The sequence below is a fragment of the Schistocerca nitens genome, chromosome 4 (assembly GCF_023898315.1).
Source record: "Schistocerca nitens isolate TAMUIC-IGC-003100 chromosome 4, iqSchNite1.1, whole genome shotgun sequence".
In the NCBI taxonomy this organism is placed as follows: Eukaryota; Metazoa; Arthropoda; class Insecta; order Orthoptera; family Acrididae; genus Schistocerca; species Schistocerca nitens.
Genome location: NC_064617.1, coordinates 599,529,203 through 599,555,924, shown reverse-complemented (window position 1 = coordinate 599,555,924; position 26,722 = coordinate 599,529,203). Strand labels below are relative to the sequence as shown.

The 26,722-nt window shown below is 43.1% G+C and overlaps 1 protein-coding gene across 2 annotated transcripts in view; it reads left to right on the top strand.

The window, feature by feature from the left end:
- LOC126251766 (proton-coupled amino acid transporter-like protein pathetic) overlaps positions 1-26,722 on the top strand; it is an 83,230-nt gene that overhangs the window by 8,210 nt on the left and 48,298 nt on the right. The window contains exons 1-2 of one of the 2 annotated variants that reach the window (XM_049952387.1): positions 8,360-8,540; positions 25,324-25,394. In XM_049952387.1, the coding sequence (XP_049808344.1) occupies positions 25,324-25,394 (71 nt within the window). In that variant the 5' untranslated portion in view covers positions 8,360-8,540. Of the gene's footprint in view, positions 1-8,359; positions 8,541-25,323; positions 25,395-26,722 lie in introns of those variants that run through there. The other variant, XM_049952386.1, reaches the window with a different exon arrangement.

The window sequence follows — 26,722 nt, the reverse complement described above, 5'->3', positions numbered from 1 at the left end:
CGTGGTTGGTACAGCGGATTAAGTATTGTCAATGTACATTATGAACCTTTGCGCATATCTTTATCAGTATAATTCTTACGCGTTGTTGATCGAATTGACAGTATATAAAATTGTCCGACGTTTCGGGCGCTATTGCAAACGGCCTCTCTCAGGGCTTTGTGCTGAGCTGAATGACGGATTTTGTATAGTATCGGAGGAAACTGTTTACGTGCTTTCATAGTATACTTGAGGATAGGAGGAGGGGTGTTAGGCGTTCTTTATTCTACATCTACATCTACATTTACACTCCGCAAGCCACCCAACTGTGTGTGGCGGAGGGCACTTTACGTGTCACTGTCATTACCTCCCTTTCCTGTTCCAGTCGCGTACGGTTCGCGGGAAGAACAACTGCCGGAAAGCGCGCTCGAATCCCTCTAATTTTACATTCGTGATCTCCTCGGGAGGTATAAGTAGGGGGAAGCAATATATTCGATACCTTATCCAGAAACGCACCCTCTCGAAACCTGGCGAGCAAGTTACACCGCGATGCAGGTCGCCTTTCTTGCCGAGTCTGCCACTTGAGTTTGCTAAACATCTCCGTAACGCTATCACGCTTACCAAATAACCCTGCGACGAAACGCGCCGCTCTTCTTTGGATCTTCTCTATCTCCTCCGTCAAACCGACCTGGTACGGATCCCACACTGATGAGCAATACTCAAGTATAGGTCGAACGAGTGTTTTGTAAGCCACCTCCTTTGTTGATGGACTACATTTTCTAAGGACTCTACCAATGAATCTCAACCTGGTTCCCGCCTTACCAACAATTAATTTTATATGATCATTCCATTTCAAATCGTTCCGCACGCGTACTACCAGATATTTTACAGAAGTAACTGCTACCAGTGTTTGTTCCGCTATCATATAATCATACAATAAAGGATCCTTCTTTCTATGTATTCGCAATACATCACGTTTGTCTATGCTAAGGGTCAGTTGCCACTCCCTGCACCAAGTGCCTATCCGCTGCAGATCTTCCTGCATTTCGCTGCAATTTTCTAATGCTGCAACTTCTCTGTATACTACAGCATCATCCGCGAAAAGCCGCATGGAACTTCCGACACTATCTACTAGGTCATTTATATATATTGTGAAAAGCAATGGTCCCATAATACTCGCCTGTGGCACGCCAGAGGTTACTTTAACGTCTGCAGACGTCTCTCCATTGAGAACAACATGCTGTGTTCTGTTTGCTAAAAACTCTTCAATCCAGCCACACAGCTGGTCTGATATTCCGTAAGCTCTCACTTTGTTTATCAGGAGACAGTGCGGAACTGTATCGAACGCCTTCCGGAAGTCAAGGAAAATGGCATCTACTTGGGAGCCTGTATCTAATATTTTCTGGGTCTCATGAACAAATAAAGCGAGTTAGGTCTCACACGATCGCTGTTTCCGGAATCCATGTTGATTCCTACAGAGTAGATTCTGGGTTTCAAGAAACGACATGATACACGAGCTAAAAACATGTTCTAAAATTCTACAGCAGATCGACGTCAGAGATATACGTCTATAGTTTTGCGCATCAGCTCGACGACCCCTGTTGAAGACTGGGACTACCTACGCTCTTTTCCAATCATTTGGAACCTTCCGTCCCTCTAGAGACTTGCGGTACACCGATGTTAGAAGGGGGGCAAGTTCTTTAGCGTACTCTGTGTAGAATCGAATTGGTATCCCGTCGGGTCCAGCGGACTTTCCTCTGTTGAGTGATTCCAGTTGCTTTTGTATTCATTGGACACTTATTTCGATGTAAGACATTGGGATCGAGCACGGCGTTCCGTATTACCCTGCTAAACCCACCGATTCCATATTCTGCTAAGTCACTGGATCTCGACCAACGCGAGCAGCAATGTCGTGATACGATAAACCTCAATCGCGATAGGCTACAATCCGACCTTTATCAAAGTCGGAAACGTGATGGTACGCATTTTTCTTTCTTACACGAGGCATCACATCAACGTTTCACCGGGCAACGCCGGTCAGCTGATGTTAGTGTGTGAGAAATCGGTTGGAAACTTTCCTCATGTCAGCACGTTGTAGGTGTTGCCACCGGCGCGAACCTTGTGTGAATGCTCTGAAAAGCTTATTTGCATATCACAGCATCTTCTTCCTGTCGGTTAAATTTCCCTTCTGTAGCACATCGTCTTCGTGGTGTAGAAATTTTAATGGCCATCGCATTTATCCCAGTGTTCCGCCACCGCTGCCCGTGTGCCTTGTCCCTGACGGATATATCTTTCATGAGCTACAGTTCCTGGGCTATCGGCCGCCCAGTCTCGCCTACACGTCCTAGCCCACATTCGCAACCGATGTCGTAGACTTCTGCGGTGTTTAGCTTCTCGACAGCATCTGTCGTTGGACCTGTAACATCTTTAATTTTATTTTTGCTCCGAAAGATTAGCTTCGTGCTCTCTCGGCGGAGAATTTTGCCCACACGTTCAGTGACCCCTTGTACATATGGTAATAGGTCTACGTTCTGTGCTTCCTTCTGCTATTCGGTATTGGCTTCATACTTTATCTTCATAGTTTCATCTGTCATATTCTTGCCACAACCGATGGCTGCAGAAACGGATCTAAGGTGTCATAGTTTCGCCTACAGGTGTCCGTCATCGCTGATTTTGTGGGGTTTCATGGTTTAAGTGTGAACGGGGAACTTCTGTGTGGATGATGGTGGGAGGAGCCCCCGGAAGCCTACGCTTAATTTAACTAACCTGTTTGGGCAGGAAGTATACAGAAACATAAGGCAGCTTTAATCGCTGCGACTAAAAAGAGGTAAACTACTGAATGATTCTGCTTTCCTGAAAAGATGTAGTGACACCAATGTAGCTCTAAAACTCTTACAGCTGACGTACCGTACAAAATCGAACAAGGCTAAGAATATCTGTTTACAGGCGAATAAGGCTTTACTGAGAAAGAGGATCCGGCACATTCGTATTAGACTCGACAACATCACCACCAACAACAACAACAGGAAACTGTGTGAACCGCACCTCTTCCTGACAAGAAAGCTGGAGATGGGAGACTGGGACAAGGTCGACAGGCTAACCTTTCAACAAGCCACAAGATGGAGTGACAATATCACTGACCGTGACTACGACATATACCACGAGCTAAAGCAGAGAATATCCGACAAGAAACGATACGAGTCCTGACTGATGTAAAGCCATACAAAGAAAACATAAGCGGGGAGGAACGACGTGCTATCGTGGAGCTGAAGAAGACCCTCAGTTAGTAATGGCACAGGCAGACAAGGGCAACGCTACCATTGTACAGGACACAGCAGACTACAACAAACGAATGAAGGAGCTTCTTCTTCTTGTTTTTTTTTTTTTTTCTTTCTTTATTCGTCAGTCTTCTGAATTCCTCTCTTGTGTCAACCACTTCATCTCAGAGCAGTATTTGCAACCTACGTCCTCAATTATTTACTAGATGTATTCTAATCTCTCTCTTCCTCTACAGTTTCTGCCCTGTACACCTCCCTCTAGTACCATTGAAGTCATTCCCTGAACTATGGAAGTATTCTGTGATATCTTAACAGATGCCCTCTCATCCGGTCCCTTCTTGCTGTCACTGTTTTCCACATATTCCTTTCCTCTCCAATTCCTCACAGAACCTCTTCATTCCTTACCTCATCATTCCACCTATTTCCAAGAATCGTCTGTAGTACCACATTTCAAATGTTTCGCTTGTCTGTTCAGATTTTCTCACATTCCATGTTTCACTGCCATACAATCCTGTGCTCTAGACGTACAGTGTCAGAAATTTCTTTCTCAAATTAATGCCTGTGTTTGATACTAGTAGACTTCTCTTGGCCAGGGATGCTCTTTTTGCCAGTGCTAGTAAGCTTTTGATGTCCTTGCTCCGCCCGTCATTGGTTATTTTGCGGCCTATGTAGTAGAATTCCTTAATTTCATCTACATCGTGACCATCAGTCCTGATGTTCGGTTTCTCGCTGTCCTCATTTCTGCTACTTCTCATTACTTTCGTTTTTCTTCGCTTTATTCTCAATCCATATTCTTCACTCATTAACGCGTTCATTCCATTCAGCAGATCTGTAATTCTTCTTCATTTTCACTGTAGATAACGATGTCCTCACCGAATTGTATCATTGATACCCTTTCACCTTCCAATTTAATCCCACTTCTGAACCTTTCTTTATTTCCTTCATTGCTTCTTCATTATACAGATTGAACAATAGGGGTGAAAGACTTACACCCTTTTTAATCCGAGAACTTCGTTCTTGGGCGTCCATTCTTATTATTCCTCTTGGCTCTTGTACATATTGTATATTATCCGTCTCTCCCTATTCCTTACCGCATTTTTCTCAGAATTTCGAACATCTTGCACAGTTTTACATTGTCGAACTCTTTTTCCAGGTAGACGAGTCCTACGAAAATCTCTTGATTTTTGTACAGACTTGCTTCTTGGTGTCTTTACTTTTCCTATAACTAAACTGATCATCATTTACCACATCTTCAGTATTCTGTTCCATTGTTTGAATGGAATACTTAATGAATGCATGCTTGCATTCAATATTTCGGCGGCTACATCGGATATTAATGTACCAGCATTACACATTTGTAATGCCTTATCTCGTGCTTACATCAACCTCTGATCTTGCAATGTCAGTCACTTATATATGTTGCCTAGACAGATGTATTCACTGAATATAGTTACTCTACATTAATTACGCTTTGGTGTTGCAGTGTTTTCTCCCGTCATTTTGTTATGAACATATTTACCGATTATGCAGTATGTGACGATGACATGTAATACACCGTCTAGTAGTTTTGTATTTCCACTTCTACTAAATGAAAATATTCCGTAGATCTTATTTTTCAGAAATTGTTCCACTTGAAAATCGCTATAAGTGTAATTGCAGTTGTGTAGGTTGTAAATAAAGTAATTTTACCAGTCAATGGGGACCCAAGACAAGAAAAGATAATCAGTACTGTAAACTGATCTTCCGCACTACTGTTTTTGTGTCTGCCATTGGAAGGTAGTACATCAACACCAACTGCCATTATACCGCCATCGAGAAAGACTTAAGTAGGAATATACACTACTGGCCCTTATAATTGCTACACCACGAAGATGGTGTGCTACAGACGCGAAATTTAACCGACAGGAGAAGATGCTGTGATATGCAAATGATTAGCTTTTCAGAGCATTCACACAAGGTTGGCTCCGGTGGCGACACCTACAACGTGCTGACATGAGGAAAGTTTCCAACCGATTTCTCATACACAAACAGCAGTTGACCGGCGTCGTTGTGATGCCTCGTGTAAGGAGGAGAAATGCGTACCATCACGTTTCCGACTTTGATAAAGGTCGGATTGCAGCCTATCGCGATAGCGCTTTATCGCATCGCTACATTGCTGCTCGCGTTGGTCGAGATCCAATGACTGTTAGCAGAATATGGAATCGGTGGGTTCAGGAGGGTAATACGGAACGCCGTGCTGGATCTCAACGGCCTCGTATCACTACCAGTCGAGATGACAGCCATCTTATCCGCATGGCTGTAACGGATCGTGCAGCCACGTCTCGATCCCTGAGTCAGCAGATGGAGACGTTTGCAAGACAACCACCATCTGAACGAACCGTTCGACGACGTTTGCAGCAGCATGGACTATCAGCTCGGAGACCATGGCTGCGGTTACCCTTGACGCTGCATCACAGACAGGAGCCCCTGCGATGGTGTAGTCAACGATGAACCTGGGTGCACGAATGGCAAAATGTCTTTTTTTTCGGATGAATTCAGGTTCTGTTTACAGCATCATGATGGTCGCATCCGTGTTTGGCGACATCGCGGTGAACGCACATTGGAAGCGTGTAGTAGTTATCGCCATACTGGCGTATCACCCGGCGTGATGGTATGGGGTGCCATTGGTTACACGTCTCGGTCACCTCTTGTTCGCATTGACGGCACTTTGAACAGTGGACGTTACATTTCAGACGTGTAACGACGCGTGGCTCTACCCTTCATTTGATCCCTGCGAAACCCTCAATTTCAGCAGGATAATGCACTACCAAATGTTGCAGGTCCTGTACGGGCCTTTCTGGATACAGAAAATGTTCGACTGCTGCCCTGGCCAGCACATTCTCCAGATCTCTCACCAATTGAAAATGTCTGGTCAATGGTGGCCGAGCAACTGGCTCGTCACAATACGCCAGTCACTACTCTTGATGAACTGTGGTATCGTGTTGAAGCTGCATGGGCAGCTGTACCTGTACACGCCATGCAAGCTCTGTTTGACTCAATGCCCAGGCGTATCAAGGCTATTATTACGGCCAGAGGTGGTTGTTCTGGGTACTGTTTCTCAGGATGTATGCACCCAAATTGCATGAAAATGTAATCACATGTCAGTTCTAGTATAATATATTTGTCCATGAATACGCGTTTATAATCTGCATTTCTTCTTGGTGTAGCAATTTTAATGGGCAGTAGTGTAATTGGATTACGAATCGCTGAAAGTGCAAAATCGTGCCAAGGGTGCGAAGTGTCTCTGAAGAATATTATAGCCACGACAAGTGTTTTATTTTAGTATTAGAAAATCTCCTATGACATTAACTACAATCAGTTCCCGTCATAAACAGGATCAGATAATGGTGACAAAGACTAAAGAAGAAAACTAGAAAAAATATTTTTTTCTTAAACGTATTGGCTACAGAAATTTTTATCCAACTGTTATGTTTGTTTCTTTTAAACAAAAACAAAAAAATCGTAACCGATAGGAGACTAAACTTCAGAGCTAAGACAGTTCGTCACAGAAGGGAGCTCTGAACCCGAACTTTATGGTTTCTCAACCAAGACTAGTTAGTGCCAAATATATATCGTAAAAGCTACTTACAACGTTTTAGTTAATTTTATGCTATGGTAATTACTGTTTCTGCTGATTTTTCTTCAGAAGATGCTGCAATTGGCGTCACACTGGTCTCGTTCACTGTTTCAAGTTCTTCTTGCTAATTCGGAATCCTGTTTTTCTAGACAGCACATGGTTTGCGACATTGTGGACCGAACTCTTCACAGAGATCATTCCCCGTCATGTTTGTCACTCTGTTGACAATGACGAAAGCTGAGAGTATAAGTTCGACGTGGAAACATCTCCGTGAAGCATTTATTACTGAAGTTACGGGTAATTATATGACAGATCTCCACATGGCAGTCACACACGCTGACCGAAGAGCTGTATTGATTGTACGTTGGCACTAATGCAGGAAACCATCGTGCTAAAAATAAAGTAAAAGAAACACAATAATTATATGATTTTAAATTTAGCCTTTTCTGTAGCTTACGTTCTTGTTTTCCTGCTAGTTTTGTGGTTTTGCGCATTAATACCAACATACAATCACTATAGCTCTATGCTGGTTGAAGTGAAACTTGAATGAGAAGTAACGGCTCCAATATTAGGAAAGCTGACAACACCTGGAAGACCGCGTATCCCTCCCCACCGAATCTAAATGGCGCAGAATGGTAATGGACGACAAGATAGTCTGTTAGCAACGCGGAATCGTCCAGGTCTGTTCTCGGGTCTTATAAAAATTAAACAGTACGTATGTTGTGGGGTTGAATGGGTGTGTGCATGTACGTGGATGTGTATTATTCTAATAACGTAGATAAGAACATGAGTTGGCGAGAGCGAAGGTGGGCGAAGTGGGGTGCACAAAATGAGAAGGAAGGGTGCTGGCTATAGTAGGGAGGACCCCGGGGTAGGGAGGATCGAGGTTTCAGTAGGATAGATGTAGGTTGGAGTGTGGATAGTCGAGGTTGGAGTAGGGAGGATGAAGATTGGACGAGGAAGATGGAAACGAGAAAGGACGAAGAAAAAGAAACATGGTAGGAAAATGTATCAGCTATACGATTTGCATAGCCTTTTGATGGAGTGTAGGCTTCCAAACTTGACGAATTGAAAAAAGCGACTTCTTGTATCTTTTCCATTTTTGACTTAAAATGTGGGAAAGGAGAGAGTGGTACAGGCAGGTGAGAGATAGCAATGAAGACTGACAGATGTGAGCCACTCGGTCTGATTCTGGTGGTAGATCAATACCTGGTGAAGTAGCAGCACGGGATCTCTAGGGAGAAAGCTGGGCCAGTTCTTGCCTCTGGCAGGTGGCGCCGGGGTTCCCCGCGCAGTTCATCTGAACAGTTCCCCTGCCTCCTCCCTCCCGCCTTTCCCCTCTATTGGAGGTAGTAGGTAGTACGCACTGCCCCCACTCCCGAGCGCCACGTGCGTCACGCCGGCGGTGGCGGCACGCGGTCCCCGACCCTGAGGAGTAGGAGGCGGCGTCGGCCGGCTAGCGGTCCCGCGTATAAAAGAGACGGCCGGGGCACGCCGACCACTGTTCTACCATAACCTGCGACCAACAGTGCTGCCACCCTACTGGGCTCCTCCGAAAGCAGCCTGCCGCAGCCGACAACTCAGGCCGTTCCGTGACAGACGCCGCTGCAGTAAAAGTCGCATAGCCGACGGCAGGGGGTTCCCACTCAGAGCTCCTCGTATTGTATAAGGTAAGCAGCTTTTCGGCAAAACATCTCACCAAGTCGCCCAATAGAAGGCTATGTCACACTTAGTTAGGATTAAAATCTATGAGCGAGTATAATTTCATTGCACTGCTGATTTCATCTGCAACGGCTGGAAAGTTAGTTTCTAACAATAGTCCCAAATATCGTGTGAACATTTCGTCAGAGGGTTAGAGTATATTTTACTGTGTTATTTTGCTGTCTGAGGCTTTGTCCTTCTTCTAGTACTTCTATACTCAGCTTTTACTGTGATCAAAATATGTTGCAACGCCACCTGAATCCTCGACTGTAAGAAAGGTAAGAGTTTGATGGCATGTGTTTGCACGACCGGTGTAAACATTATAACGTATATTTATCATGTCGGGCACGTTACTGTGAGATGACCAATCATTTCTTTTTATTTAATATCATTTGATACCGTTCTCCATTTCATTCTACCATATGTCTCTCGTTTCGACACTATTTACCACACCCAACATGGTCGACAAACTTCCCCTACAGTATTTCACCAATGACGCATATTTCAGTACTAAATTATCAAATGTTCCACTACCATGGCTCTTTTCTAGTGAACATTTCCAACGATTTTTTCTTCTCCCCCTCGGTTCCTGCTGACCCCATAATTTTTAACATCGCTTACAAAACCACACTATCAGACCATTTTCCTTCAGTTCCGGCGTTTTTAATTTTTTAGTTTTACTAGATTGTACTCCAGACGCGCAACTTACATAATTTCTCTCTGAATTCCATGTTGAAACTTGATAACCGTCAACCTTATTTGGTAAATATGGCTTTCTTTGTCTGCAGTAATCTGTTTCCGATTCTTCTGTGGTTCAGTCGTCTTTTAATTTCTCTCCACGTCTTAGTGTCGTGTTTGTACATGTCAGTGTAATAATTACTTATAAAGACCATGATACTTCTTATTTCTCTTCAAAATGAGTCTGCGTTAGACAATCGGTAACCCAGCTGCTGAGAGGTGCTATATTCCAGACGAAAAAGGAAAAAATAATTTAAAATAAATCTGATCACGCTATACGTAGCTCCGATATTTTCTATGAGTTGATAAAAACTTTAACAAGCGACATTCTACAAAATACTGAAATACCCTATTACGTGCGTCTTCAACTGTATGTGCAGGGTATATATTACACGTACAAATGAAAGGAGCGTGTGGGAGACAGTGAAACAAGCAAATAATGCGGATAAACATAGGTCAGAAAATTAATCGTTTCCTCGATACGACGTATCCGCAAGCGCTCTGATGCATATATTACAACAGTGTTAATGTCTAAGGCTACGTCTATTTTGAAACACTGCAAGTGAGGCGTAAGGTGCTAAGTAATAAATCAGATAAATATAATTCCGGGTACACAAGTACCGTTAATAGTGTTGCGACAGCTAGTGTATCTGTCTTTGCTCACCATGGCCTCCCAGTTCCCGACTTGAACCCGCTGAAATTTTTTGTATGGGAATATTTAAAAGTTTATGAATAAAATCGGCTAGATCGTCAGACTGCAGATATCTCATGTTCGTAGGAGGCGAAACGTCGTAATAAATAAAGAAATTGTAATAAGTATTCACAATGCAATGATATCGGACTCACAGAGGAAATTCATTTCCTATATTAACAAATATTCAAAAGGTTTGGTGTATTCCGTCCCTGTATTCCATCCATGCTGGTAGTGTAGAGGAAATTCGGGAAACCACTGTGGATGGTTGTATATGCTTCTCGGAACACGCCTGGTATTTCCGAACGTGTATGGGAATACGCTGTAGACTGCCTTCACATAAGCGTTGGCAGTGTGGAACACATGTTGGAAAGTGTTTCTCGTCTATAGTTTCGATCCTCGAGGACTCTGCTATAAGGTGCTCATGTACGACGTATCGGGGAAACCATCGGTTTATTAGTTGGAAATTCTACACAAAATATTTTACGGTCCTCCTAATAATGCCTTTTTCTCTACATTATCATCAATGGTTCTGTATAAAATACCATAGCCAGGTCGTTGTCTTCTCAAAATATTGTTTGGATTCCGTATATAAAGATCTGATTTGTCATTAATCTCTGTTACCAGGAATGCTGTCGTCACTCGTGAACGGGCACATGTTGATTTTGATACCTAAAATAAGAGAAATTTACTAAAACTAAAAAACGGATTTTGATTGGTCTAATTTCCTTGGACCAACTAATGTCAAGATACTTCTGAGCTTATACACTGAAAAGCCAAAGAAACTGAGCCACCTTCTTAACATCGTGTAGGGCCCCCTCGAGCACTCAGAAGTGCCGCAACATGGTGTGGCATGAACTCGACTATTGTCTGAAGTAATGCTGGAGGGAAGTGATATCATGAATCCTGCTGGGCTGTCCATAAATCTGTAAGAGTACGAAGGGATGGAGATCTCTTCTGAATAGCACGTTGTAAGGCATCCCAGAAATGCTCTATAATGTTCATGTCTGGGGAGTCTGCTGGCCAGCGGAAGTGTTTAGACTCAGATGAGTGTTCTTGGAGCCACTCTGTAGCAATTCTAGACCTGTGGGGTGTCGCCGTGTCCTGCTGGAATTGCCCAGGTCCGTCGGAATGTAGAATGGACATGAATTGATGCAGGTGATCAGACACGATGCTTACGTATGTGTCTCCTGTCAGAGTCGTACGTAGGCGTATCTTGGGTCCCGTATCACTCCAACTGCACACTCCCCACACCATTACAGAGCCTCCACCAGATAGAACAGTTCCCTGCTGACACGAAGGTCCATGGATTCATGAGGTTGTCTCCATACCCGTGCACGTCCATATGCTCGATATAATATAAAATGAAACTCGTCCGACCAGGCAACATGTTTGCAATCAGCAGCTCAGTGTCGGTGTTGACTGGCCCAGACGAGCTTTAAAGCTTTGTGTCGTGCAGTCATCAAGGGTACAGGAGTGGGACTTCGGCTCCGAAAGCCCATATCGATGATGATCGTTGAACGGTTCGCAAGCTGACACTTGATGGCCCAGCACTGAAATCTGCAGCAGTTTGCGGAAGGGTTGCACTTCTGTCACGTTGAATGATTCTCTTCAGTCGCCGTTGGTCCCCTTCTTGCAGGATCTTTTTCCGGCAGCAGCGGTGTCGGAGATTTGATGATTTACCGGATACCTGATATTTACGGTACACTCTTGAAATGGTCGTACGGGAAAGTCTCAACTTCATCGCTACCGGCAATGCTGTGTCCCATCGGTCGTGCGCCAGCTATAACACTGAGTTCTAACTCACTTAAATGTTGATAACCTGCCACTGTAAAAGCAGTAACCGATCTAACAACTGCCCCAAACACTTTCTATCTGTTTACATATCTCTGTATTTGAATACGTATGCCTATATCCGTTTCTTTGGCGCTTCAGTGTAGAAACCTGCAAGCATTGCGGCAGAAATGAATGTCTTTGGTGACGAGCTGATAACCACAAAAAACAGTCAGATAAAAAAAAAAAAAAGAAAACAAGTTGGTATGTCTTCACTGGATAGCTCTTCACTGATTTACAACGCTTGCAAAATGCGAGGGTCTTTTGCGGAGCTGTCGGGACAGATACACAAGGTCAGCAATCTCAGCTGATCTCGATTTTGCAACTGTAACACTAACGTAACTTTTCGTAATCGAACGTGTCATTCCGCGCATGTGCTGAAGAGAACGAGAGACTATGTTCACGGTGTAAATGCTTCGTTCGGAAAAAATTAAACCGAATCGAATTGGTTATTTCAGTAGCAATTCTGCAAAAGAAACGCACACGCATATCCGTGTCGCTAGGAATGCTTACTTACCATTTACGTGGCCGTTGTTTGTGGCGTGAAGAAATTATGGTATTCGACTGAAGAAGCGTTGCTAGCGGTGGAAAAGATAATGACGTGTGAACGACAACGACGTCTCTGAGGACCATTTACACTCGCGTAAGTGTGTCCCATAATTTCAGTTCTCTGTCAGACAAATTCTGTGGAAGTCAGGTCACTTTCGATTTAACTGGTTATCGGAGTGCGATTTGTTAAAAACGATTCAGATAAAGCGATGCTTTCCGAAAAAAGTAACTTTTTTATCTGATACATTTTCAGAATAATAGTTTAAAAAAATGGTTCAAATGGCTCTGAGCACTATGGGACTTAACTTCTAAGGTCATCAGTCCCCTCGAACTTAGAACTACTTAAACCTAACTAACCTAAGGACATCACACACATCCATTCCCGAGGCAGGATTCGAACCTGCGACCGTAGCGGTCGCGCGGTTCCAGAACGTAGCGCCTAGAACCGCTCGGCCACCCCGGCCGGCAGAATAATAGTGAAACTGAAGTTTACAACAATATGTATCCGTACTATACCGGTTACTAAGCTGTAATAAAGTTTAGTGCCTGAGGCCTCGAATATGATATGCAGCCGCCATTACATGTAACTGTCGGACGTTGAAAGTTATGCGATGACCATGGAGGTACGGCTAAATGACTGTGAACTTTTCTTTCATTAAAGACAACTTGGGTAATATCCATTACTTCTTAAGAAGAGAAATGTTTAAGTATTTCCACAGACCATCTTCTATTTATTTTGCCTAGCGTTATTCTGTATTCTGATGAAATTAAATATGAAACGGTTCTCTTATTTTCTATTTCTTCATTCCGCCAATATTTATGTAATTTAAGACTAACTGTACAGGAGCTGTCGAGGCAGTCCTGAATGTGGCTACAAGCTACTTTGTTTGGACTTCGTACGAAGTTGAAAAATGAGATCCGTCAGTGAGACGTGATACTTCTCTTTCATGGTAATCTTCTAAGAAGGAATGTTGAAACTGAGCGGCCTGGCTTCTGTTATCAGTGGCGCTAAATACGAGGAAACTGAGGCTGGACAGGGGCCGTCGGTGTTGATGGGTCAAGGCGGTTGCCTGGGGTTCCCGAACCCCACGACCACTGGCGGCGGGCAACCACGATAACTAACAGCACGGCCTATCTCTCCTGTTGTCTCAGCATCGCCTGCTGCACACTCAGCACTGCTGATTACTACGAAAAGCGTCTTTTCCGGTTCCGTGGGCTCTACGAACCAGAATCAGCATCCACGCGACGCTGCCATCTCTTATCCTGCACGATTGTTTAGGTCTGTAGGAGACATTGGGAGAGTCGTACCCCAAATATAGAGCATTTGCTATTTAGATTTGATATGATAACTATACGTATCGCACCACGTCCAGAACAGTGACACAACTAAAAAAAGCAATATTTGAGAAAAGTCGACATGAAGAATTCTTTAAAACTTATATAAAAATGCTATAACTTCGTTAAAATTTCAAGTAAGAATTTTTGGCACGAAATTTCATTGTGTTCTAGGCAACAGTAATACGGAAATGTACTTCTGTTCTCACCGAATGTAAAGTGTTACCAGGTGACTTTTAGTTAGTTCTCTGAGTTGTCACTTTCCTTGGTTTTCTAAAACCTTCTTTTGTTTTATTATGACCCTCATGTAATACAAAATGCTACTTTCCTACCCCAAATAATATAACTTTTTTTTTGCTTACTATAATATAATATGACATTCGAATCTCCCTCGGGCGAAATTTGTACTTAATTTGAATATAGAATGAGAAAAAAGTTGGTACTGTTTTGTTAAGAAAATGCAAAAGGCAACATTATAATTCATGAAAATTAATACAATTTAATTAGGAACATCAAATAGTTAAAGTTTAAAGAAAACGATTTACGAGAACACAAAATCGTAAATGGGCTTTTGTAATGTAGCAATACTTTCCGCTGAGAAAAGGGATGCAATACGAACTTTCTTAATAGCAGAAATTTTCCTTTTTTTATTGTACACTGCAACACACGAAGTTTCGTAGTATTTACGTCAGCTGTTATCGTTAAAACAATGTTCCTTTAGACATGCATGCATGTCTGAACGAAATTGTAATGTGAGATGCAGACACTGTATAATCAGAGACATTCTGATAATCAATAATGCTAAAAATTACATTCAACTTATATTATGCAGAAAAATGTCACAACGCAGACTGTTGCGCTCTTCTTGACTGAGCCACGCACACCTGCCGTTAGCAACACTGAACCGACGCTGTCCTTCCCGCGGTGAATCATGAAGTAACCGACAACAAAACTGACAGGAATGCCCTGTACTGGACAACTTGCGAGACAGAGTGATGTTTCTCGTGCAAATTGGTGCACTTCACACGCACTTTTCATTGACAAACTAAAAGTTGTCGTTTTTTCGACTTGTGTCACTTTTTTTGGCGCGGTGCGATATGATTGCCCAAGAGGCTGCACCACTTCACCGGATGTATTTCTTTGTAGATAAGTGAAATTCAAAACGGGATTTCTACTGCCGCATCACACCTGCCTAAGACAAGTACTGAGTCTTGAAATTTGTGATACACCTATTTCAGTTTATTTTCCCGAGGCTAACTGAAAAAGTGTCATCTTTTACAAAACAGCGTCACTGACGTGCCAATGGGTGAAATGATTTGGCGCATTACATAGAATCACAAAGGCAGATCAACAGTTTGAGTACTTAATGTCCTCTAATTTCTATAATTGGTAATAATTGCAACTTCTACTGTTTTCTACAGCAAATGAACATATTAAGTTTTTATTTTGTGTTTCATTGCGGTAGAGTTTCTTTATTGTACCTGTTCTAACGAAGACTGCTTAGCAGTTAAAGACGGTCAAACTTGTTACCAGTTTGTGCGATTATAAAAAATTCAATTAAAATGTATAAAGAAATGTCCCACAGCACTGTTCCTACCAAAACGACAAAATATTCTGGTGTAACTACGAAAGGCCGTAAAGAAATTTTGAAGACTGTATACAAAATGAGCAATTACCATTCTAGGTTTGTCTATTTCGGTAGCGAGGATGAATTAACTGAAGTGAACGCCTTGCGTAGAACAAGACGAACCACAATCAGCAACGTGCGAATATTTTATAAGTGCTGCATCTTCTCACACAATTTTTTCATCAGTTATCTCTACACATAAAAGATATTGCCTGTGACGACAAAGACTTGTAGCTCCAACAGAAACATGCTCCACGCTCACTTTATAGATTAACGTTAGTGTTCTCTAGAAGATTGGACAGACATGACAATTTCCTGCTGAATAGCCTACAGGCTGCCATGTTATTCATATAGAATCTATTGTGTAACTATATTTCGACGATCACATTGCAGGTACTTATTCTGATGATTACTGAATGGCCTATTGAAAGCATCGTGTTTGGTGTTTTGGCGTATTGCAATCCTTTCCCGTAGCTCCTGCAAAACCATACATTTCTCAGGGACATTTACGACAAGCGGCGACCGCAACACTCCGATGTAAGAAACCGCATATCATGTTCCTGCAATCAGCTGCCTCACTGCATCACTTCCGGACGCTGCAGTGGTGGAAGTATGGCGCAGGGAATGTCCCGCAGCAGGTGACGCCCACACATTGCTCGCTGAAAAATTGCTGCTCGGGGCACCTTTGATGACCAAGACATTTTATCTGACTCGATATTCTTCTGATTGGTTTGATGAGGCCAAATTCCTCTCCTGTGCCGACCTTTTGAAATCATAGTAGCACTTGCAATCTTCAAGTATCCGCTGGATGTATTGCAATCTGTGTTTCCTTTACAGGTTTTACCCTCTACAGCTTCCTCTAGTCCCATAGAAGTTACTCCCTGTTGTCTTAACAGATGTCCTGTCGCTTCTTCTTGTCAGTGTTTTCAATACATTCGTTTCCTCACCGATTCTGCAGCGACCACCTCATTTCTTACTTTATCAGTCCACATGATTTGCAATATTTTTCTGTATCGCTACATCTCAAAGGCTTCGATTCTCTTCTGTTCCGGTTTCCCATAGTCCGTGCTTCACTACCATAGAATGCTGTGCTCCATTATTCACAGAGATTTCTTCCTCGAATTTAAGGCCAATGTTTGATACTAGTAGACTTCTCCTGGCTAGGAATACCCTCTTTGCCAGAACGATATTGCTTTTTATGTCCTCCTTGCTCCGTCCGTCATCTGTTATTTTGCTATCTAGGTAGCAGAATTCCTTAACTTCTTCTACAGTTCTGATGTTAAGTTTCTCGCAATTCTCATTTCTGCTATTTCTCTTGCAATTCTCATTTCTTCTATTTATCATTGCTTCCGTCTTCCTTCGATTTACTCTCAATACATACTCTGTACTTATTAGACTGCATTCCTTTCAACAGGTCTTGTAATTCTTCTTTACTTTCACTGAGGACAGCAATGTCATCAGCGAATCTCATCACCGTTATCCTTTCACCGTGAATTTTATTCCCACTCTCGAAGTTTTCATTTACATCCGTTATTGCTTCTTCGATGTATAGACTGAACAGTACGGGCGAAAGACTACATGCCTGTCTTACCCTTTTTAATCCGAGCACTTCGTCTTGGTGTATCAGTCTTATTGTTCCTGCTTCGCTCTTGTACGTATTGTGTGTCACCCTTCTTTCCCTATAGCTAACCCCTATTTTTCGCCGAATTTCGAACATCTTACGTCACTTTATATTGTGGAACGCCTTTTTCAGGTCGACAATCCATTGAACGTGTTTCGAATTCTCTTCATTCTTTCTTCCATTACCAACCGAAACGTCAGAACTGCTTCGCTTGTGCTTTTAGCTGTTCTAAAACCAAACTGATGTCTTCTAATGCATCCCCAATTTTTTGGCATTCTTCTATGTATTATGCTTGTCAGCAACCTGGATGCATGAGCTGTTAAGCTGATTTTGCTATAATTCTCACATTTGTCGGCCCTTGCTTTCTTCGGAATTGTGTGGATAATGTTTTCCCGAAAGTCTGACGATATATCTCCAATCTCATACATTAAACACACCAGCTAAATAGACGTTTTGTTGCCACTTCCCGAAACGACTTTGCAAATTCTGATGAAAAGTTTTCTATCCCTTATGCCTTACTTGATCTTAAATCGTCCAAAGCCATCCTATTACTGAATCCTCTGTCTCTACCCTGACGACTCCTGTTTCTTCTTCTATCACGTCATTAGACGTATCATGATACACTATCGATTTAAGTTTCGGTTGTATTGACCAACAAGGCGATGTCTTCCAATAGATCAGATCCAGTGGTGAGTGTAGATCCTCTTATCCGTCAGAAAATGAATTCTGTTGAACATATTGTTAATCAGTTACCTAAAAGAGAAAAAGAAAGTTACACTAGGGCAAAGTCATAAGTTATTCCAGTGCTCTGAAACAATATTCAATGTCTGGCAGTAGGTGATAACCAATTTCGTGCTATGTTATTAGTTTCACGCTTTTATTCATCGCTGGGTATAGTTACAGCAAATTATACTATAGTATTGTACCATACAGTAAATTATACTATAGGTCGACAGATAGAAATGACTTTGGTTGCATAAAGTTGTGTACTGTCAAAATATCGGACTTCGTGAGGAAGCAACAATCTGCGAGTATTTGACCAGCATACTGGATGGGCGCGTACTCCATCGACCAAGTTTCAGAGGTTTTTCAGGGATATTTTCTGAGTTTTTGGTTTAAGGAGCAATAATATAATTACGTGATTCTTGAGTTTCTCCCGGCGTATTTGATAATCAAAATATCCACGGGTGTACTGCCGGTCTACAGTGTCCAACGGGCCCGTTGGACACTGTAGACCGGCAGTACACCCGTGGATATTTTGAATATAATTACGATTTATTCGGTTTGTTACTCTTAATTATCTTTGTTCCTCTGAAATTACCATTACAACACTGAAAAAGCCTGTAATATGCAATCATTAAAAGGTACATGAAACACACTGAATTAGCGCCTTTATGTAGATGCGAGACTGCCGCGCGAGATTAGCTGAGCGGTGTGAGGCGCTGCAGTCATGGACAGTGCGGCTGGTCCCGGCGGAGGTTCGAGCCCTCCCTCGGGCATGGGTGTGTGTGTTTGTCCTTAGGATAATTTAGGTTAAGTAGTGTGTAAGCTTAGGGACTGATGACCTTAGCAGTTAAGTCCCATAAGATTTCACACACATTTGAAGATTTTGTAGATGCGAGACTGCTGTGATGTTGTTGCCGTCGCAGCTGGAACAGCTCAGAACAGCGTCATTGCACAGTTCTTCAATTACATACAGTGGAACCATACACAGCATACCTACTGGCCAAATCTTCACTAGTAAAGCTGTCCACGCTGCTTTCTATCACTGTTAATGTACAACAAACACTGCTGGAAAAACAATTCAGAGGCAGAACCCTGTAATATTAATTGCAAGCTTGAGGGTGTTACTGTTGTCAGCGGGAAATATCGTGAGTGAATGGGAAAAGTGTGTTTCCAAGCAAAGCACACAGTGCGACATTTGCCGCCATTGTATACAGGGTGTTACAAAAAGGTACGGCCAAACTTTCAGGAAACATTCCTCGCACACAAAGAAAGAAAATATGTTATGTGGACATGTGTCCCGGAAACGCTTACTTACCATGTTAGAGCTGATTTTATTACTTCAAATCACATTAATCAGGGAATGGAAACACACAGCAACAGAACGTTCCAGCGTGACTTCAGACACTTTGTTACAGGAAATGTTCAAAATGTCCTCCGTTAGCGAGGATACATGCATCCACCCTCCGTCGCATGGAATCCCTCATGCGCTGATACAGCCCTGGAGAATGGCGTATTGTATCACAGCCGTCCAAAATACACGAAGAGTCTCTACATTTGGTACCGGGGTTGCGTAGACAAGAGCTTTCAAATGCCCCCATAAATGAAAGTCAAGAGGGTTGAGGTCAGGAGAGCGTGGAGCCCATGGAATTGGTCTGCCTCTACCAATCCATCGGTCACCGAATCTGTTGTTGAGAAGCGTACGAACACTTTGATTAAAATGTGCAGGAGCTCCATCGTGCATGAACCACATGTTGTGTCGTACTTGTAAAGGCACATGTTCTAGCAGCACAGATAGAGCATCCCGTATGAAACCATGATAACGTGCTCCATTGAGCGTAGGTGGAAGAACATGGGGCCCAATCAAGACATCACCAACAATGCCTGCCCAATGAGTCGCATGTCAACACAAGCACCGAAGTCAACATTACCTTCCTTCAATTGGGCCAACTGGCGGTGAATCGAGGAAGTACAGTACATACTGACGAAACCAAAATGAGCTCTAACATGGAAATTAAACGTTTCCGGACACATGTCCACATAACATCTTTTCTTTATTTGTGTGTGAGGAATGTTTCCTGAAAGTTGGCCTTATCTTTTTGTAACACCATGTATATACTTCCAGTCCAACACAAAGGGAAATGTGGCTAAGAAATCAAACGAAATTCAGTTAAATCAAACAGTACGTTTTTAGAGACCTTTTCAAGTCTCAGACATCTGTATGCAAACTGAAGCGACGAACGAAAATTTGTAACAGGTCTCCTGCTCACTATGCAGATGCGCTTACCAGTACGCCACCCTGGCACAGTGCCTTTCCACAACTGCGGAGTCTACCCAGCACGCCTCCCTCCTCAATCAAAGTTCCCATCCATGCCTAATCCCACTTGGTATTCCCATTTACTTCGAACAGCATTGCTGTACCTCTCCGACTGTATTGGAATAGCACGTAAGTGTCAAACGAAACGGTGGATCCTGCCTGAAACACAGGCATAGGTGCTTTAATCGAATGAAACTGTGTGTTTTAAAAGACCTATGCCTAGGTTTCAGGTACGATCCACTGTTTCTTTCGGTGCTAGGTGCTATTCCAGTACAGTTGGAGATCTGCAATGCTGTTTGAGTTCAAGTGGAGCACAAAGTGGACTGAGGGTGGATGGGAATTTTGATTGAGGAGGGAGGTGTACCAGGGCAGTCCCTGCTGTTGTGCCAAGTAACTTTGCCAGAGTGGCGTAATGGTTAGCGACTCAGCCTAGAGAACAGGAGACCTGGGTTTGAATTCTGGTGTTGCTACAAATTTTCAGTCACCGCTTCTGTCTGCATGTACACGTCACAGAAATGTAATTACTCTGTAACGATTCATTGAAGACGAATACACTCAGAACCCCCCCCCCCCAAAAAAGGCCTAAATTTTGTCGGCAGAGTTCTGATTCACCTTGTATAGCCTTCTTTATTGGAATAACATTTGGTGGGCCGACCGTGTTAAAATTCCAATGTAATGCCGGGGTCACGATCAAAAGTGACATTCTGTGATACACGGGAGAACGTTGGAATTCTGACTCTCAGTGTAATTGGAGAGTCACGGAAGGCAATTATTTTGACGCAACTGCAGTTATACATGTACTGTCAACTGGCCTTCCAACTCCACTGAGTTCCTCACTCGACTGCATCTGGTAAAATATATGTAGGAGCGGTCAGTACGGAAGGCATATTCCCTACTGCATGCTGTTTCATTTTACCGCCTTCTGTACATCTTTCTGTTAGCGAATTCGTTGGCACTATGGTTAATCTGCTTCCGTGACCCAGATTTCCGACCGCCCATCATGAATTAGGTTTTCGATGATTTCTCTTTTTACAATGTTGGCTGAAGTACTCTCTTTTGAAAATCTGAAGGGACAAAACACAGCAATCAAAAGTCTGTTTACAAATCATAGAGTAACCAGAAAGCACTTACAAGAGTCGAGAGGAATCAAAGGAATTGTAGCCTATCTCCTATGTTACTCAATCTGTACACTGAGCAACAAAGAGAAATTTGGAGTAGAAATTGAAGTTGAGGAACAAGAAATAAAAACTTTGAGGTTCGCTGTTGACATAGTAATTCTGTCACAGACAGGAAATGACTTGGAAGAGTAGTTGAATGTAATGGACCGTGTCTTGTAAGTAGCATATAAGACGAACTCCAACAAAAGTAATAGAAGGAGAGTCGAATGTAGTCGAATTAAATCAGGTGATGCGGGAAATTACAGCCGGGAACAAGACACTTGTAGTAGTAGACGAATTGTGTTATTTGGGCAGCAAAATAACTGATGATGGCAGAATTAGAGAGGATAAAAAATGTAGACTGACAGTGGAAAGGGAAACGTTTCAGAAGATAACAAATTTATTGCCATCGAATATCGACTTAAATGTTAGGAGATCTTTGCTGAAGGTATTTGTCTGGGGTGTTGCCATATATGGAAGTGAAACATATACGAGGAACAGTTTATACAAGAATCATTAGACTGCTAAAGATTAGATGGATAGATCTTGTAACTAATGAAGAGATACTGAATAAAATGGAGCGAAAAGAAATTTGTGGCACAACCTGTCTAGAAGAAAGGCTCAGTTGATAGGACACATTCTAAGACATTAAGGGATTACCACTTTAGTATCGAAGGTAAGTAGGGAGAGTAAATGTTGTAGTGGGTGACCAAGAGATAAATATAGTAAGCAGATTCAGAAAGATGTAAGCTTCACTGGATTGCACGGGATAGAGGAGTATTAAACTAGCCTTCGGTCTCAAGACCGCAACAAAAACGGCAACATGATTTACTTAATCACTTTAGGCAAATGCTGTGTTGGTTTGTACAAGGTAAAAGTCGCTCCGCATCTTTGTTCAACAAAACCTGCATTCCTTTTCTTCAAATACGCCGAAGTTCAGTGGTTGTGAACCTCCTACCTTTTTGTGGCACCTCTGGGCACAAACATTAAGTTCCTCGTAACGCAACCCTGAAGAAGCTGCAGACTCGCACACGGCGTCTGACAGTGCGTGGTCGGTCTCTGCACACAATGAATTAACGGCCGAGTTGTGCCGGCGGCCGTGGCCGTGACCCTGACCCTGACCCTTACCCTTACGCGTCACGTGGCAGAATCCACGTCAGCCGAGGTCGCGTTGTGGCCGGAAGACCTGCTGCGCTGTTGCGCGTCGGGACCTGGGAGACTGTACGGCCGGGGTGTCAGACCGTGACCCAGCTGCACGTCGTCCTGCGATTACATGTGGTGGAGCGCACAGGTAGCTGCAACGTGACGGAAGCCAGTCCCGCAACACGGGAAAGCATTTACTAACGAAATAAACTGTCATCGGAACTAAAAACGTACACTACTGGCCATTAAAATTGCTACACCCAGAAGAAATACGATGATAAATGGGTATTCATTGGACAGATATATTACACTAGAACTGACATGTGATTACATTTTCACGCAATTTGAGTGCATAGATCCTGGGAAATCAGTACCCACAACAACCACCTCTGGCCGTAATAACGGCCTTGATACGCCTGGGCATTGTGTCAAACAGAGCTTGCATGGCGTGTACAGGTACAGCTGCCCATGCAGCTTCGACACGACACCACAGTTCATCAAGAGTAGTGACTGGCGTATTGTGACGAGCCAGTTGCTCGGCCACCATTGACCAGACGTTTTCAGTTGATGAGAGATGTGGAGAATGTGCTGGCCAGGGCAGCAGTCGAACATTTTCTGTATCCAGAAAGGCCCGTACAGGACCTGCAACATGCGGTCGTGCATTATCCTGCTGAAATGAAGGATTTCGAAGCGATCGAATGAAGGGTGGAGCCACGGGTCGTAACACATCGGAAATGTAACGTCCACTGTTCAACGTGCCGTCAATGCGAACAAGTGGTGACCGAGACGTGATACCAATGGCACCCCATACCATCACGCCGGCTGATACACCAGTATGGCGATGACGAACACAGGCTTCCAACGTGCGTTTACCGCGATGTCGCCAAACACGGATGCGACCATCGTGATGCTGTAAACAGAACCTGGATTCATCCGAGAAAATGACGTTTTGCCATTCGTGCACCCAGGTTCGTCGTCGAGTACACCATCACAGGCGTTCCTGTCTGTGATGCACCGTCAGGGGTAACCGCAGCCACGGTCTCCGAGCTGATAGTCCATGCTGATGCAAACGTCGTCGAACTGTTCGTGCAGATGGTCGTTTTCTTGCAAACGTCCCCATCTGTTAACTCAGGGATTGGGACGTGGCTGCACGATCCGTAACAGCCATGCGGATAAGATGCCTGTCATCTCGATTGCTAGAGGTACGAGGTCGTTGGGAACCAGCACGGCGTTCCGTATTACCCTCCTGAACCCACCGATTCCATATTCTGCTAACAGTCATTGGATCTCGACCAACGCGAGCAGCAATGTCGCGATACGATAAACCGCAATCGCGATAGGCTACAGTCCGACCTTTATCAAAGTCGGAAACGTGATGGTACGCATTTCTCCCCCTTACACGAGGCATCACAACAACGTTTCATCAGGCAACGCCGGCCAACTGCTGTTTGTGTATAAGAAATCGGTTGGAAAATTTCCTCATGTCAGCGCGTTGTAGGTGTGAATGCTCTGAAAAGCTAATCATTTGCATATCACAGCATCTCCTTCGTGTCGGTTAAATTTCGCCTCTGTAGCACGTCATCTTCGTTGTGTAACCATTTTAATGGCAAGTAGTGTATTACTATTTGCAGGGTTCCGATTATTAAGTTGAAGTATCTGGTTTATTTGAAAGAAAATCTACTGTTCCTCGTATAATAATTTTTCGGGCGTCTGGCTGAATAATGGATTTCATATGCCATAATATTTGTGAAAGCTTTTGAACCCATGCTACATATAGCCGAGTCCAGATTGCCCCTTCTAAGACGTTTGACTTTTGAACAAAAGCAAGAACACGAATTAGTGTATCATCGAGAATGGAGGAGGACAAAAAATGGATTGTACCCTTTTCAGAGGCACCAATACGGCATTTGCTTCATAGAACATGGGGAACGACGGTAAAACCTTTATCTCCAAGCGCGGAGAATAGAAAGTGCTGTATACTGAGTCACGACTTCATATTTCAGTACAGTCTTCGTACGTCCGTTCTTTTCTATGCTCCACATGGAAACGTTTATAAAATTTGGGTCACGTAGAAAATATTTAAGGAAAGTTGTGCGGCTGATTAAGTGCAAAGATAATTATCCGAAAAAAACTGTTCAATATAAGTATTTCAGTTGTTGGTGAGGCGATAGCCTGGTTACGCCAATATGTAGTCGTGCCAGACAGCGTGTTTACTGATTAATTTTGTTTTGAATCTCAAAGCTTCCGGCATATGATCAGCAGCTTGCTAGTCAGTTGAATTTCCGTCTGACCTCGAGGACTGTGGCTCAAGGTACCCGTGCAGTTGTATGGAACCATGTCTGTTGCTGCTGACAGTTAATATGTTCTGAAAAAACATAAGCGTCTGCATGTGATTTTTGTTGTACAACGCAACTAGATATAAATATAGCGAACTCAGTTATACATTATTGGAACTTTTCCATCATAGATGCATCGTTTACCTTTCTGATAGACATTCTGTGATTTGCTTTAAATACTTTTCTTCTCTTTTTACATTAAGAGAATTGATGGATACTCATGTATTTCATACGGTGGGATGTTTTGAAATGTGTGTTTGAAGTTCTTTTCGTTTCTTCTTACCTCCTTGTCGTCACAAACTTCACTCTGAAGCAACGTATATGTAGTAACTGCTTTCTTCTTATTTCTATAATACCTACGTAGAAATTACTATTGATGTACAAGAATGACGAAAGAACAACGAAAGAAGGCCTGTCTTAGGTCTTAGGTCTGTTTATTTCGAATGAGCCTTGTAATATTTTTTATACAGCAGTGATGTAATTTATCCATGTTATTCACATTATTTCATTGTTAATTCCAAACTCTTTCCTTTTCTCCCATTCCCTGTAAATTGTAAATTATTTATCTTCTCAACAACTGTCACCGTGTTAAAAGCGATTTTAATAAGTTTTCTTCCTCTTCAATGGTCATCATACAGCTTTATGTGTGGCTTATGTGTTACGTTTGCTTACTCTGTTGCAGATGCGGCGGGAGAAAAACGTCGTCGCTCGTGAAAGCGACACGGTCCTCACCCTGAGCGTATTCAATCCTCCGTAAGTAACGACACTCTGACTTTGATATAGAAAACACAAAACACAAGTGTCTCTGTCATAATGTTTTGATACATCTTTTAACCGATAGTGACATCAATATCATGTCATCAACTTTCTAACGCTTACAGGTTCCGACATACCTGCTTCCTTTTGCGTAAGTCTCGTCTGTTCTTCTCGGTACCTGCACGGGCTCCAAAACTAGAATAGAGGTGTTAGTTCTGGTTACAGGTTATAGCAATATTGTGGTCGACACCAGAGGTGGATTTAAAACACCTCAGTTGCACTCTAGGTGTAAAGTATTCACTGATGTCATTTTTGAGTCTCACATACATCTCGAATTAAAGGAAAGCTTCCAGAATGAGATTTTTCACTCTGCAGCGGAGTGTGCGCTGATATGAAACTTCCTGGCAGATTAAAACTGTGTGCCCGACCGAGACTCGAACTCGGGACCTTTGCCTTTTGCGGGCAAGTGCTCTAGGAAAGCTGCTTGTTACCTAATACATTATGTCATAGATTCTGAAACTGTTCTAGTGCGGTAATCATATAACACATTTCAGTGGTTCAAAACGATTCACACATTGCAAAAAATGTGAAATATCACTCCCCCGTACCACTGTCCTCAAACTCATTTAAGGAATACGAAAAAATTAAGATAGTGCACAAAAATAATCAGTAAGTCCATCAATACTTCCCTGCTAACCAGTCATTGTTCTTAGGACTCTGTAATCACTGCGTTCATCTAATACGTTCTCACTGAGGATTAATGTCCACCCCCGGTCGCTGAGTTGCGCCGGCACGGTAGCTCAGCGTTTTCGGTGAGAGGGTTTAGGTAGCCTCTGTAATAAAAAAACTGAGTGAACGGATCAACGAACAACCTGAACGGGTGTCGTTGGACGTCCGCCAAACAAAAAACGAGATCAACAGAAAAAAAGTGGTCAGCGCGACGGAATGTCAATCCTAAGGGCCTGGGTTCGATTCGCGGCTGGGTCGGAGATTTTCTCCGCTCAGGGACTGGGTGTTTCGTTGTCCTAATCATCATCATTTCATCCCCATCGACGCGCAAGTCGCCGAAGTGGCATCAAATCGAAAGACTTGCGCCCAGCGAACGGTCTACCCGACGAGAGGACCTAATCACACGACATTTACTGAGGATTAATGAGTAATTACTGTCACAGAAGTCATGAATTAAGCCCACGAGTAATGAAAACGAACTGTACGCAATATTTGCGAATATTTCAGAATGTTAGCTTTCGGACTGCGGCATACTACTCACAACAAGAGACGTATTCGTCGCTCCCTTTATTCTCAGCCGCAGACTGCCTGACCTC